At 37.7% G+C, this 16,455-nt stretch overlaps 1 protein-coding gene across 8 annotated transcripts in view; it reads right to left on the bottom strand.

The window, feature by feature from the left end:
• ENOX2 (ecto-NOX disulfide-thiol exchanger 2) overlaps nt 1-16,455 on the bottom strand; it is a 290,848-nt gene that overhangs the window by 7,242 nt on the left and 267,151 nt on the right. For 5 of the 8 annotated variants that reach the window (XM_039463951.2, XM_003931127.4, XM_074391822.1 and 2 more), the window contains 3 exons: nt 7,680-7,861; nt 3,752-3,859; nt 281-389 (listed from right to left, as the gene is read on the bottom strand). In XM_039463951.2, the coding sequence (XP_039319885.1) occupies nt 281-389; nt 3,752-3,859; nt 7,680-7,861 (399 nt within the window). The remainder of the gene's footprint in view (nt 1-280; nt 390-3,751; nt 3,860-7,679; nt 7,862-16,455) is intronic. The other 3 variants (XM_039463952.2, XM_039463953.2, XM_074391821.1) reach the window with 1 other exon arrangement.

Here is a 16,455-nt window from a genome sequence, read left to right as displayed (position 1 = left end):
AGTGTGTTTCTCCAACTGACCCCTTTTAGCACAGTGCTTGTACCGACATGCCTGACTGCTTGACATGGCAGTGGCTACAAGGAGTCTGAAGGGGGCTGGCAGCTGCTGTTAAATTTGGAAATTTGTGCTTGTTCTTAACCCATCATCTTCAGAACTCCGAGTTCTTGCGCTACTGTGCTTCATAAATGCTTGGCGTGTGCTTATTAATCTTAGGTGAAGCCCTCCCCTCCTCCATTGTACCTATGTGTTGTATGTGGCATGTGTGCATTAGCTTTCTTACCCACTAGCAGTGCTTCACGTTCAGATTTGATAGGACTGCTGTTCATGGTCTTCTCAAGAGGGTAGTCGCTGTCCTGGTTTGATGTACCCAGCCTAGAAGTACGGCTTTCCTGTGGAAATAACATGCTTCCTGGGTCAGTTCACTTTATTTGGCAAAAGAGTTGGCTTCAATTAATTACACAACAGGTAACTTAACACAGGACCATAAAAGCAATGCTGTTCAATTTGGATTACTGAATGGGAGGAAAATAGCATAAATTACAAAAGCATCACAGATATTTCAAACCTTTTTTATAGGGCTCCAAAACACAGAAACATTTAAACGTTTACCTTCACCAGCTTTTTTGTCCTGCCTTCATGTTTCTTGACTATACAAGCAATCTGGGCAACTAAACCCAACATTTATGGTATACTAACAAGATGCCAGGCACTGTTAGATAAGTATTATCTCCATTCTACAGATGAGGAAAATGAGGCTCAGGTAAATTGGCTAAGCTCAAACTGCAAGGAAGTGGAGCCAGGATTTCATCCCATTGTTAAAAGGACCTTTTTTTTTTTTTTTTTAATTTTAGGTCCACACTCTGTTAATGGTAAGTTCCACCTCAATGGAGAATCTACATTGGCTACATTGCCAATCCACTCACAGTTAATCAACTGTTGATTTTTGAAATAAACATTACAGCTTTCATTGACTAGCATCTCTTTCTTCTCTTTCTCTCTCTCTCTCTCTCTCTCTCTCTCTCTCTCTCTCTCTCTCTCTTCTCTCTGATAAGGACATTATCAGTTAGAATATTCCTGACTTTACAGCAAGAAATGACCATGACCAAAAATAGCACTAGTCAATGGCCTTCTTTGCTGTAGAAAGTTTTTCCCTTTCAGGGTGTAGCAGGAAGATTTCATAAGAGAAACTCAGGTGAATTCCATGACCAGCAATCAAACTGAAAAATACCTCCAGACCTTTCATAGCTGTTTCTTTCTTTCTTTGGGTACTGAGAATATCTTTTCTGTTATTATAAATGTGAAGGAAAAGCTTTCAGAAGAAGGAATAAAAGAAATCACGGCTTCTGTCTTTTACTGCTGAAAAGAAAATGCTGCTGAAATGCTCCTTGGGGGTCATATCATGACTGATTCAGATGCATTTTCACTTCTTCCCTTCCACAAACCCTTAGCAGGGACAGGATTTCTTCTGTTTTCTTTAAAGATGTCTTCAAAGCTTCCAGGATGCTGTCTCTGAATGAAATGAATAGTCTATACTGCAAGACATGTTGTTTTGTGAATTTACAGGCTTCCTGGCTGTAATCAGAGGGGAACCCTTTCTTGATGACCTATTCAATCTTTGGCCTTTAGAATTCAATCCAGACAGTAACCATTATAACAAGTTTGATTTAAACTACTAGCTCACCTCTAAGCCACAGTCTTCACATCTGCTTCTGACTCCCTTAAAACATTAAATGATATGGTAAGCCGTTTCTTAAATGTGAGAGTTTAACAGATTGTGGTTGATTTAAGATGTGAAAATATTCTGAGAAGTTTTAGCCATCTTGAATAAAACTGTGGCCTTATTTCAACCTTACTTCAATTTTATTATAGCTGGCATTTAAAAAATTAGAAGGTACACTGAAGGGATGCTTATCACCTTGAATTTTACTAGCAGATTCAAAGAGCTTAGTTCTTTCCACAGTAAGACAGACATAAGTCACATTGTTATATTGCAAAACACTGACAATAACTCACCCTATAGCTTACTGTCAAGAAACCCAAACAACAGCAAATTTAAGAAAAGATTCCTCCTCACCAAAACTTATTGCTTTCCTTTCAACCTGAAATTATTTTTGCAGTCTAATGTGATGGTACTTTGCTTCCTAACCTAATTGTGTCAGGTTGAAATATTTGGTCACAAATCAGCTTCCCAGAGAAGATCACTTTATAATGAACTGTCATGAATTTCTCTAAAAGAAGCTTTGCTTAAAATAACAGGAAAAAACATATTTTGACTCGCTGTTTTTTGGATTATCAGTTGGATCTTTTCCCCTGTCCTCATCAGCTGCCACTTCATGGTCTATTCAGTTTCCAAATGAGAAACATTTGTCCTTAGGCACCATGTGGCAAGTTTCTTCTATGCCATTTGACCTCTTACTTCCTTACATGAAATACTTTACAAAGCAGAAAGCTACTTACACACACACAAAAGTATCCTTACGTCAAATCGTGATGTCAATCCTGAAGAGTAACTCTAAGCATAATGTCATGAGCATAACCCCATATCTATCTAGTCTTCTGACTACATATTCCATTTTATGCAGGAAGCAAAACAGAGCTATGTGGCAGCTCTGGGACATTTTAGAAGCCCTGATGGTATGAGAAAAGTCCTGATAAGTAGAGCAGCTTTGGCACTTTTCAATTAAATCCTTGACAAATGAATTTCTCTGGGATTATGCTTGTTTCTTTAATAGTGCCCACAAAACTGGAAAGTGAGTTGGTTTTATGAAGTGGAAGAATTAAAAGTACGTTGCAAATGGCCTCTAGAAGAAAACACCTTCAATCATTTGTTTCAACTACACCAAGGTTGCCAGTTCTTAATGGCACTCTAGGGGAAGGCACTGTGCTGGTAAACACATTCAGGGCCTGTATGCACTGCATCTTCCTGAGCTGAGAACAGAAGATACAGAGAATGCACTCTTGAGGAACTCTGTCACTGTTGATTTCTGACTCTTGGCCCAAGCTCCTAATCTTCTGGTCAATGGGCTTCTGTTTTCAGAGGACAACTTCAGCTTAATGTTGATGCATCAAGGCGACTGGAGAGGTTGACTTTATACATCTTGAATAGAAGGGGCACCTGATTCATGGTTGCGTTACATGGTTCCATCCAGATGTTAAGACTCTCTGGTCCTCATTGGTGGTTTTTATTGCTGAGACCTCTCACTTAATAAAGTCCCATCTTGGCTTCTAGCTTTAGAATACTGTGTCTCATTTTTCCCCAGGGTTTCCCTCCTCCTGCTATTGGCTATTACTCTCATCTGCAGCAGCTGCTGCTTCTTATTACACCAAATGGACTAGCTTCAAGGAAATGTCAATGTGCTAGGTGCGCTTGTGTTTCTTCCTTTAATGAAATACTCAATTAAAAGTACTTTGTGTCACATGAGTTTTCGACGTTGCTATTTGCTTGACAAGATGAAGCAGGCAAGAGGTGCGCCCTCTGGTCTTCTTCAAGAGAGAAGACTGAGGAATTTTAGGGATGAATTGACTTCTTATCCATTGAAAGGTATACATTCAAGAAGACTTAAAAATGCTAAGGACTCATACATAAAGGCAAAGCCCTTAATATGAGACTTACCCCCGAGGGGGGCTTTTAATCCTCAGTCAGCCAAATATTCCCTATTAATTTCTAGAGTAGTAGCTTCCAGGGCATTTTCACTGTCACTGAAAAGTAGGTAAAGAGGCAAGGAAAAAGGTTCACTTAGGGCACAAGTACCTTTTCTTTAAGATTTTCCAACATTTTTTCCACCTGTAACTTGTCATCTTTGAGTTTTTCAAGTTCAGCTTCTTTCTTTTTGTATTCCTCTTGGACTTTAAGTAAATGCTACAAGAAAGACCAAAGACAATCAATTTATTAATTAAGGAGCCACACTTCATTTAAATTCCCTGGCTGAAGTTAGATATCAGGTGGGCCTGCCTCACTTTCCTCCAGCACACACGACCATTTTTCCCTACAGAGATTGGGAAAATCACGATGCTTTTGACTTTACATTATTTTATACGGCTTTTAAGAAATTCCTTTGAATTTGTTAATATTTTAGAAAGGTCCTGAGAAACTAATTGATCCAGTCACTTATCTTCTTTCCTATTCTGGCCAGTGGTCAGAGTAGGGTGCAGTTAATACTGTGTGAGCAATGTTTTGATTGCTGCATAGAAGTAAATGTAATGTTTGTAAAGCATTCTTGCAAATAGCCATTTGGCAAGCCAAGTTCAATTTCTGTGAGGAAAGTAGTAAAGAATCCAAATTTTATGTATGTTAGTTTCCATATAAGTAGTCAGGAAGCTATATTTAGCATTATTAATAATTTCTTTTAAAACTATCATATCTTTTTTCATTTCTGGCATTTAAAAAATTTATTTATGTACCACATTTTCCCTATCCAGTACCATGGAATATTATGCAGCCATCAAAAACGATGAGTTCACGTCCTTTATAGGGACATGGATGAACCTGGAAACCATAATTCTCAGCAAACTGACACAAGAGCAGAAAATCAAACACCGTATATTCTTGCTCATAGGCGGGTGTTGAACAATGAGAACACATGGACACAGGGAGGGGAGCACTACACACTGGGGTCTGTTGGGGGGAAATGGGGGAGGGGCGGGGGGTGGGGAGGTGGGAAGAGATAGCATGGGGAGAAATGACAGATACAGGTGAGGGGACGGGAGGCAGCAAAGCACACTGCCATGTGTGTACCTATGCAACAATCTTGCATGTTCATCACATGTACCCCAAAACCTAAAATGCAATAAAAAAAAAAAAAAGAAACTACAAAGGTCAAAAAAAAAAAATTTTATTTATTATCCTTTAAGTTCTGGGGTACATGTGCAGATCATGCACATTTGTTACATAGGTATACATGTGCCATGGTGGTGGTTTGCTGCATCCATTGCCCTGTCATCTATATTAGGTATTTCTCCTAATGCTATCCCTCCCCAATCCCTCCACCCCCTGCTATTCCTCCCCTAGCCCCCACCCCCAGGCCCCGGTGTGTGATGTTCCCCTCCCTGTGTCTGTGTGTTCTCATTGTTCGTCACCCACCTATAAGTGAGAACATGTGGTGTTTGGTTTTCTGTTCTTGTGTCAGTTTGCTGAGAATGATGGCTTCCAGATTCATCCATGTCCCTGCAAAGGATAGGAACTCATCCTTTTTATGGCTGCATAGTATTCCATAGTGTATATACCACATTTTCTTTACCTAGTCTATCATCGATGGGCATTTTGGTTGGTGCCAAGTCTTTGCTATTGTGAATAGTGCCGCAATAAACATACATGTTCATGTGTTTTTATAATAGAATGATTTATAATCCTTTGGGTATATACCCAGTAATGGAATTGCTGGGTCAAATGGTATTTCTATTTCTATATCCTTGAGGAATCCCCACACTGTCTTCCACAATGGTTGAATTAATTTACACTCCCACTAACAGTGTAAAAGTGTTCCTGTTTCTCCACATCCTCTGCAGCATCTGTTGTCTCCTGATTTTTTAATGATCACCATTCTAACTGGTGTGAGGTGGTATCTCAACGTGGTTTTGATTTGCATTTCTCTAATGACCAGTGATGATGAGCTTTTCTTCATGTGTTTGTTAGCTGCATAAATGTCTTCTTTTAAAAAATGTCTGTTCATATCCTTTGCTCACTTTTTGATGGGTTTTTTTTTTCTTGTAAATTTGTTTAAGTTCTCTGTAGATTCTTGATATTAGCCCTTTGTCAGATGGGTAGATTGCAAAATTTTTTCCCATTCTGTTGGTTGCTGGTTCACTCTATTGGCAGTTTCTTTTGCTGTGCAGAAGCTCTTAAGTTTAATTAGGTCCCATTTGTCTATTTTGGCTTTTGTTGCCATTGCTTTTGGTGTTTCAGTCATGAAGTCCTTGCCCACGCCTATGTCCTGAATGGTGTTGCCCAGGTTTTCTTCTAGAGTTTTTATGGTGTTAGGCCTCATATTTAAATCTTTAATCCATCTAGAGTTAATTTTTGTATAAGGTGTAAGGAAGGGATCCAGTTTCAGCTTTCTGCATATTTATTGAGTGCCTAATATGTACTAAGCATTGTGTACAATCTCATTTAAGCCTTACAATGAACCCTATGATACTGTTATCCCTAAGGTTTGAAGAGGTTAAGTGGCTTCCCTAAGGCCATTCAGATAGTCGGTGGTAGAACTGGAATTTAAAACCAGGTTGGGTCTACCCCAGAGTTTATGTTCTTACATGCTTTATCATACTCTACGTCTTTTAAGATAAGCTGGGAGACATTTTATCATTGTTCACAAGGCATTTTTTCAATACAAAATAATCAGAATTAGTGAAATTAATTTTTAAGAGACAGAGACCTAATCCTCACTGAAGTCTCTGAAATGACGAAATAAAATTTCATCATTTTTGAATTGCATTTAAGTAGTAGAACTATCCTTATGTGAAATGGTTTGAAAATCAAAGAGGGGGAAAAACAGCAACAACAAAAATGTTTCCAAAGTCTTGCCCTTCAGAGGCTTGCAAAAGACCACTGGAAAGGCTAAAAAGCATGGTACAATGCCTACTGTGAAAGTTATTTGAAGTGTACGTGAGGAGGTGCATTTTTTCATAGAAAGATCTCTAATATAATTTACATGTTCTAATTAAACTCCATGGTGACAGTAAAAGGAAGGTAAGCATTATTTCACATATTTTGTTAATAGAAAAGGCAAGATATTAATGTCATATTACTTGTCGTACAGGAGACAACGGTGGCAGAAAGAATAAAATAGGGTTCCTAGTTCCAAAAAAGACTCCTGTTCATGATTTGTAATTTCCAACTGGCAATTAGCTTTGCCCTAGATAATTTCAAGGAATACAGTTAAAAACTGTTGCACAATTTAAGGTGTAAGGACAGTGGCTGGTGGTCTAGCATGACAGAAGATGCCAGTGCCCTTACTTGGAAGCAAAACTCCTTTACTGTAGTGAAAGCAGCTGTTGATATCTTTTAAACTGTAAGATCACTGTTGTGATGGTTACATAAAACTCCTAGATGTTGAACATCTGCTACACTATGTTTTCTGTGAATGCAAGCACAGTTGGGTACGTTTATTTACTTTACTTTTTACACTTTGAATTATGCACAGGTAAACTCATTCACATAAGTGACTATTAATGCAAAACAAAATAAAAACAAATTGGTATGAGCTCAAAGCATTAGCACTTAAAAATGTATAATGTACCTACTTCTACTCAAATCAAGGGTAGATTCCTGCCATTCCTTTTAAAAGGCTGTATTTCTTGGTATTCTATCAACTAAATACTTGTTCATCAGCACTTTTACATATTTAAATAATTGAAGTTCTTCATAAAGACCCTGGGGCCCTGTCTAGATCCCTAAGTACCTTCTGAAGCATAAAGAAAAGATTAGATTACATTCAGCATAGTTTAATGTTAAATATTTTTCACTGAATGCTCATTCTTTAAAAATTAACAACCCATTGCTATCCCTGTATTAACTGGAATATTTAATTAACCACAACACATAATTCCTTCCTCAGTCATGCCAGATAATATTACATCAAGAATAATAGGTTTGATATTCTATTTACTTTCAGGGGACCCTTTTACAGGCAAGAAGCTGATGCTATCCTACCCAGAAGCTCAGAAAACCAAAATGCCTTTACCTGTTGCATTCCTTGCAGGGCTTGCTGCAGGAGTTTCAGCTGCTGTTCTTTGTTTGGGTCATCTTCTCTGTGGGCTTTGCCTTGCTCTTGCTTGAGCAGCTCTACTTCATTCCGGTAGGCATCGAGCTGCCAACGGAGGCTGTCATTTTCTTCCTTCAGAGCTTCTGCCTGTGATACTAAGGCTAAACAATCAGTATAAAATATTAAACCGTATATCCATATTCATCTGTGGTTCATCTGAGTACCAAAAAAGTTGGTTCTTCCTCTTGATGAAGAATTTTAGGTTGGAGTTGGCCATGTCAGCAAGAGATGGACACAAAAGCACACAGGCCCGTTTTTATAAATGAACTAGGATTCCAACACACAAAAGTTCAAACCATGTTCCTCATTCTCTACCTCAAGTATAACTAAGATATTTCTAGGTAACATCAATTTCTTTTATTTGAAATGTAGGAAATGATACCAGTCCTGTAATAATAAAATATAGGACCAATTCCCTTGAATCAACAACTGCCTACACAATAATGTTGCTGACAGATGGTTTTAAAGAATGTAACACTGAGAAACTTAACCTTGGAATTTCCTGCTGCTCTGTAGCTTTGTATGAAGAGTCAGATTCTAACTTCAGTTACACTCATTTTATTTTTACTGAAAATGAAAAAGTGAGTAATGAAGAATCAAAGTAGTGCCAGAGGTTACCGGGCTGGGAAGCAAATGCTGAGGGAGACGGTTATAGGAGGCACACACATATGGGAGTCCGAAAAAGGAAATAGGAGGCACAGATGGAGTTGTGTTAGTGAATATACAATTGCATTTCAAGATTTCTTAATATGCATGTTTTCATGTACTTCTTTTCAAATAAATGTTAAACAACAATTTGAAACACACACACACACACACACACACACACACACAGAACGTAACATTGACTTGTTCCACAGAGGAAAGGTAAATGTAAAAACTAAGACACAAGATTTCCAGTTTCCAGTGTGGTATGTAAAGATCTTTAGAAGCTGCCACTTTGTCTTAGTAACAAGTAAAATGTTGAATAACCTGAAAAATCAACAACTCTCTTTATATTTGCTAGAGAAATGTGGTCACAGGGCAAACAGCTGCCCCCAAAACTGGAGATGCAGACAGGTGAATATAGAGAATCACAGCTTACTGGACCAAAACCCCATGAGCATAAACCTCTATGGGAACCAATCCCGGGGTAGAAAAACCTAAGCTGTAATTAATGAATTGCTGGAGGCTCAGTGTGGACAAGTCTGTGCGTTAAAAACTCCAGAAGGACCCAGTCATTGGAGAACTCCCACACATTTGTAAGTTTTACCTCCAGGAGATATACCAGGTCCTTACAGTGAGTATAAGAGAAAAATATCCTCATGTTTCTGGCAGGGGAAGGGGAAAAGGAACCATTTTGAGATTGCAGACCATTCTGGTCTTCTTCACAAGGCCTGCCCTCAGGAAAAACTGTTTTATCAGAGCCTCACCTGCCGGGGTTTCAGAAGAACCTAACAGACCTGGGGGAAGATAAATATCCAACTCTAGCCCCCTCTAGCCATCCTGTCCCACCAAAGGTGTGTGTATGTGCGGGGGCGGGTGGGAGGGGGATAAAACAGAAGCACTGGTGAAGTTCACAGTTCAGGGACACAGGTTCACAAAAAAACTGAGACCTAACCATAGAACTAGACGATGCTTTCCCTCCACACCTTACCTCCACATTACTAAAGGGCTACTTAGAAGAGTTTCTTTCACCTAGTACAACATGCCCAGATTCTAACAACAAGTTACAAGGCATACTAAACAGAAGAAAACATGATTTTAAGAGTTACAGCAAACACCAGAACCAGACTCATATGGAAGAGATCTTGGAATTATCAGACTGAGATTAACATGCAATGGGGCTTAATGAAAACATTAGACAACATGCAGGAACAGATGGATAATAAAAGCAGAAAGAAGAAATTCGAAGAAAGAATAAAATTAAATATTAGAGGTCAAAAACACTAGTCAAAATGAAGAATGCCTTTGATGGGGTCATTAGTAGACTGGACATAGGTAAGGAAATAATTCCTGAGCTTGAAGATAGATGATAGAAACTTCCAAAACTGAAAACTTGTCTTAGTCCGTTTTAACTGCTATAACAAAATACCACAAACTGGGTAGCTTATAAACTACAGAAATTTATTTCTCACAATTCTGGAAGCTCGGAGGTCCAAGATCAAGGCGCCAGCAGCTTCAGTGTCTCATGAGGTCTTATTTCCTAGTTCATAGATGGTGTCTTCTACCTGTGTCCTCACATTAGGAAGGGGCAAGCTGGCTCTCTGGGGTCTCTTTTATAAGTGTACTAATCCCATTCATGAGGGCTCTGCCCTTATGACCTAATCACCTCCCAAAGGCCTCACTTCCTAATAACACATTGCTGATCAAGTTTCAACATGAATTTTGGGGAACACATACATTCAGACCATAGCCAAAACAAAAAGAAAAAAAAAAAAAACCGGATGCTGGCGAGGTTGTGGAGAAAAAGGAACTCTTTTACACTGTTGGTGGGACTGTAAATTACTTCAACCACTGTGGAAGACAGTGTGGTGATTCCTCAAAGACCTAAAGGTAGAAATACAATTTGACCCAGAAATCACATTACTGGGTATATACCCAAAGGAATATAAATCATTCTACTATAAAGACACATGCACATGTATGTTCATTGCAGCACTATTCACAATAGCAAAGACATGGAATAAACACAGATGCCCATCAATGATAGATTGGATAAAGAAAATGTGGTACATATTCACCATGGAATACTATGCAGCCATTGAAAAGAATGAGAACACGTCCTTTGCAGGGACATGGATGTAGCTGGAAGTCATTATCCTCAGCAAACTAACACAGGAACAGAAAACAAAATACTGCATGTTTTCACTTATAAGTGGGAGCTGAATGATGAGAACACATGGACACATGGGAGGGAACAACACAAACTTTGGCTTGTTGGAAGGTGGGGGTGGGAGAAGGGAGAGCATCAGGAAAAGTAGCTAATGCACACTGGGCTTAATACCTAGGTGATGGGATGATCTGTGCAGCAAACCACAATGGCATGCGTTTAGCTGTATAACAAACCTGTACATCCTGCACATGTAACCCTGAACTTTAAATAAAAGTTGAAAATAAAAAAATACTTAAAAAATTACATAACAGAATATCTAAGAACTACTGGACCACTATAAAAGGTAGAAATATATGTAATGGGAATACCTGGAAGGAGAAGAAAGAAAGAAATAGAAGCAATATTTGAAGCAATAATGGCTGAGAATTTCTCCCAAATTAATGTCAGACACTAAACCATAGATCCAGGAAGTTCAGAGAACATCAGAGAGGATAAATGCCAAAATCCCTTAAGCCTAGGCATATCATATTCAAACTTAAGAAAATCAAAATAAAGAAAAAATCTTGAAAGAAACCACAAGGGAAACTAACACCTTACCGACAGAGGAGCTCAAATAAACATTATATCTGACTTTTTTTCAGAAATTGTCCAAATAAAAGGATAGTGGAATAAAATATTTATGGAGTTAAGAGAAAAAAATATCAGCAACCTAGAATTCTGTACCCTGTGAAATATGGATTTACATAAAGGAAGAGCATCAAAGAATGAAAAAGTGAAGGTAAAATAAAAACTTTTGGCCAGGTGTGGTGGCTCATGCCTGTAATCCCAGCACCTTGGGAGGCTGAGGCGGGTGGATCACCTGAGGTCAGGAGTTCAAGACCAGCCTGGGCAACATGGTGAAACCCCGTCTCTACTAAAAATACAAAAAATTAGCCAGGCAGGGTGGTGGGCGCCTGTAATCTCAGCTACTTGGAAGACAGGCAGAAGGAACCTGGGAGGTGGAAGCTGCAGTGAGCCAAGATCATGCCATTGCACTCCAGCCTGTCCAGAGCGAAACTCCATCTCAAACAACACAGCAACGCACACTTTTTAATTTTCTTCTTTTTAACTGATCTATTATAGCATATAACTTTTCAAAATAATAACAAAAATGTATTCGTTCATGCATAAATATGTATATACAGGTTAACAATCTGTAATCAAAATCCAAAATCTGAAATGCCCCCAAATCTGAAACTTTTTGAGCACCAACAAGATGATCAAAGGTCCTGTAATCCCAGCACTTTGGGAAGCCGAGGCGGGTGGATCACGAGGTCAAGAGATCGAGACCATCCTAGTCAACATAGTGAAACCCCGTCTCTACTAAAAATACAAAAAATTAGCTGGGCATGGTGGCGTGTGCCTGTAATCCCAGCTACTCAGGAGGCTGAGGCAGGAGAATTGCCTGAACCCAGGAGGCGGAGGTTGCGGTGGGCTGAGATCGCGCCATTGCACTCCAGCCTGGGTAACAAGAGGGAAACTCCGCCTCAAAAAAAAAAAAAAAAAAAAAAAAAAAAAAAAAAAAAAAGATGATCAAAGGTCATGCTCAAGGGAAGTGCTCACTGGAGTATTTTGGATTTCAAATGTTCAGATTAGGGATGCTGAACCAGTAAGTACAATGCAAATATTCCAAAATCCAAAAAAAGTCCAACATCGGAAAAACTTCTGGTCCTAGGCATTGTGGATAGGGCATACTGAATCTGTACACAGGCATGCCTCATTTTATTGCATTTAGCTTTATTGAACGTCATAGATTTTTTTTTTTTAACATATTGAAGGTTTGCGGCAACACTGTGTCAAGCGAATCTGTTGGTGCCATTTTTCTGACAGTATGTGCTCATATTTTGATAATTCTCTGGGTCAGATTTTGGTAATTCTCACAATATTTCAGACTTTTTCTGTATTATTGTACCTTTGACACTGATCTGTGTTCAGTGATCTTTGAACTACCACTGTAATTCTTTTGGGTGCCATGGACTGTGTCCATAGAAGACAGCAAACTTAGTTGGTAAATGTGTGTGTTCTGACTGCTCCACTGATCAGATAATCCCCCATCTTTCTTCCTCTTCTTGGGCTTCCTTATTCCCTGAGACACAACAATATTAAAATTAGGCTAATTGATACAACTTCAATAGCCTCTAAGTGTTCAAGTAAAAGGAAGAGTAACACATTTCTCACTTTAAATCAAAGCTAGAAGTGATTAAGTTTGTTGAGGAAGGCATGCCAAAAGCTAAGATAGGCTGAAAGCAGTACCTTTTGCACAAAACAGTTAGCCAAGTTGTGAATGCAAGGAACAAGTTCTTGAAGGAAATTAAAAGTGCTACTCCAGCAAACACAAGAATGATAAAATGAAACAGCCTTATGGCTGATATGGAGAAAGTTTTAGTGACTTCAATAGAATAAACTAGCCACACATTCCCTTAAACCGAAGCCTAATCCAGAGTAAGGCCCTAACTCTCTCAAATTCTATGAAGGCTGAGAGAAGTGAGCTGAAGAAGCTGCAGAGGAAAAGTTGGAAGCTAGGAGAGGCTGGTTCATGAGATTTAAGGAAAGAAGCCATCTCTATAATATAAAAGTGCAAGGTAATGTAGTAAGTGCTGAGGTAGAAGCTGCAGCAAGTTATTCAGAAAATCTGGCTAACACAGTTGATGAAAATGGCTACACTAAACAATAAATTTTCAATGTAGATAAAACAGCCTTCTATTGAAAGAAGCTGCTATCTAGGACTTTCATACCTGGAGAGGAGAAGTCAATGCCTGCTTCAAAGTTTCAAAAAATAGACTGACTTTTGTTAGGGGCTAATGCAGCTGGTGAATTTAACTTGAAACCAATCCTCATTTACTATTCCAAAAATCCTAGGACCTTAAGAATTACGCTAAATCTACTCTTTCTGTGCTTTAGAAATGGCACAACAAAGCCTGGGTGACAGCACATCTGTTTACAGCATGGTTTACCAAACATTTTAAGCCCACTGTTGATACCTACTACTCAGAAAATAATATTCCTTTCAAAATATTACTGCTGTTGACAATGTACCTAGTCACCCAAGAGTACTAATGGAGAAGTACAAGGAGACAAATGTTGTTTCCATGCCTATTAATACAACATCCATTCTGTAGCCTGTGGATCAAGAAGTCATTTTGACTTTCAAGTCTTATTATTTAAAAAAAAATCATTTCATAAGGCTATTAGTTGTCATAGTGATTCCTCTGATGGATCTGGGTAAAGTAGATTGGAAACCTTCTGGAAAGGATTCATGATGCCATTAAGAATGGTCATGATTCAGGGAAGGAGGTCAAAATATCAACATTAACATGAGTTTGAGAGTTGACTTCAACTCTCATTGATGACTTTCAGGAGTTCAAGACTTCAGTGGAGGAAGTTATTGCAGATGTGGTGGGAATAGCAACACAGCTAGAATTAAAAGTGAAGCCTAAAGGTGTGGATTGAATTACTGGAGCCTCCTGATAAAAACTTAATGAACAAGGAGTTGCTTCTTATGGATAAGCAAGGAAAGTGGTTTCTTGAGATGGAATCTATTCCTGATGAAGATTCTGTGAACCTTGTTGAAATGACAACAAAAAGTTGAGATACTTCATAAATTCAGTTGATAAAGCAGTGGTGGGGTTTGAGAGGACTGAATTCAATTTTGAAAAAAGTTATACTGTGGGTAAAATGCTATCAAATAGCATCACATACTACAGAGAAATCTTTAATGAAAAGAACAGTCGATTGATACAGTATACATTACTGTTTGAAGAAATTGCCACAGTCACACCAACCTTCAGCAACCACTACCCTGATCAGTCAGCAGCCATCCACATAAAGGCAAAATTCTTCCCCAGCAAAAAGATTACAACTTGCTGAAGACTCAGATGGTAGTTAGCATATTTTTTTTTTTTAGCAACACAGTCTTTTAAAATTAAAGTATGTACATTGATTTTTAGTCATTATGCTTAAAAGACTACATTATAATGTAGACAACTTTTATATGAACTGGGAAACCAAATAATTCATATGGCTTGCTTTATTGCAATCTTAGCTTTTTTGCAATGATCTGTAATGGAACCTGCAATATCTTTGAGGTATGCCTGTATGCATTTATGTATGCTTATGAACAAGTGAAATAAATAACAGCAATGACACAAGAAATGGAAGGGGAGAATTAGGAGCATTTTGCTATTATAAAATATTTGCAGTACCCATGAAATGGTATAGCATTATTTGAAGTAGGCTTGAATTAATTGTAAATATATATACTCTAGGGCAACCACTAAAAAAGGTGAAAAAAGAAGCATAAGTGATGTAATAAAGGAGAACAAATACAAATAATATATGTTCAATAAAAAATACAAAAGGCAGAACAAGTACAGAAGACAATACTAGAAACAAAAAACAAGGATAACCAAAAGAGAACAGCAACAAATATGGTAGATATTTATCCAACTATACTATAATCACTTTAAAAATTATTGATCTAAGTATGCTAATTAAAAGACAGATGTCAGTGTGGATTAAAAAAAATAAGATCTAACCGTAGGTTGTCTACAAGAAACCCACTTTAAATATAAGAGTGCATATAGATTAAAAGTAAAAAGATGGAGAAAAATATACCATTTTAACACTAATTAAAAGAAAGTGGAAATGGCTATATTAATTTCAGACAGAGCTGATTTCAGAGCAAAGAAATTTATCAGGGAAAAAGACAGGCATTGCATGCTATTGAAGGTGTTACTGTTCCAAGAAGATATAACACTACTGTTTATGAGTCTAATAACAGAGCATTAGAATACACAAGTGAATAACTGATAGAACTGCAAGGAGAAATATATGAATCTACTATTACAGTTGGAGAATTTAGCACCCTTCTATCAGAAATGGACAGATCCAGCAAACAGAAATTAGTAATGACACAGTTGAACTCAACACCACCAGCAAATCACTAGATATAATTATCATGTATAGACTATTTCATCTAATCAAAGCAGATTACATATTCTTTTCAAGCTCACGTGGAAGTTTAACAAAGAGAGACTACATTATGGGCCATAAAGCACACCTTAAAAGGTAAAAGATAGAAATTTTACAATGTATGTTCCCAGATCACAACGGAATTAAATTAGAAAACAGTAACAGAAAGATAGCTGGAAGTTCACCAAATACATGGAGATTGAACAGTACACTTCTAAGTCACATAAATTAAGGAAGAAATCTCAAGAAAAATGTACAAGTGTTTTAAAATAAATGAAAATACAAGTTACTAAACTTTGTGAAATGCAGTGAAAGCAGTACTTATGAGGGAAATTTACAGCATTTAATCCATCTATTAGACATAAAGAAAGTTCAGTAATCTAAGCTTTTAACTTAGGAAACTAAAACAAGAAGAACAAATTAAATCCAAAGTAAGCAGACAGTTTGTCAGCTTATTACAAAACTAAGCATACTCTTGTCATGCCATCCAGCAATCATGCTCCTTAGCATTTATCCAAATGAACTAAACTTGTGTCCACACAAAAATCTGGACATGAAGGTTTACCGTAGTTTTATTCATAACTGCCAAAAGCTGGAAGCAATCAAGATGTCCTTCAGTAAGCGAATGCATAAATAAACTGCGCTACATCCAGACAATAGAATATTATCCAGTGCTAAAAAGACATGAGCCATCAAGCCATGAAAAGACATGAAAGAAATTAAATGCATATTACTAAGTGAAAAAAGCCAATCTGAAAAGGCTATATACTATAGGATCATAACTATATAATATTCTGGAAAAGATGAAACTTTTTACTGGAGACAGTAAAAAGATTAGTCATTGTCAGTGATTAGTGAGGAGGAAGGGAT

The sequence above is a fragment of the Saimiri boliviensis genome, chromosome X (assembly GCF_048565385.1).
Source record: "Saimiri boliviensis isolate mSaiBol1 chromosome X, mSaiBol1.pri, whole genome shotgun sequence".
NCBI classification, from domain to species: Eukaryota; Metazoa; Chordata; class Mammalia; order Primates; family Cebidae; genus Saimiri; species Saimiri boliviensis.
This window is presented reverse-complemented; position numbering and strand designations above follow the sequence as displayed.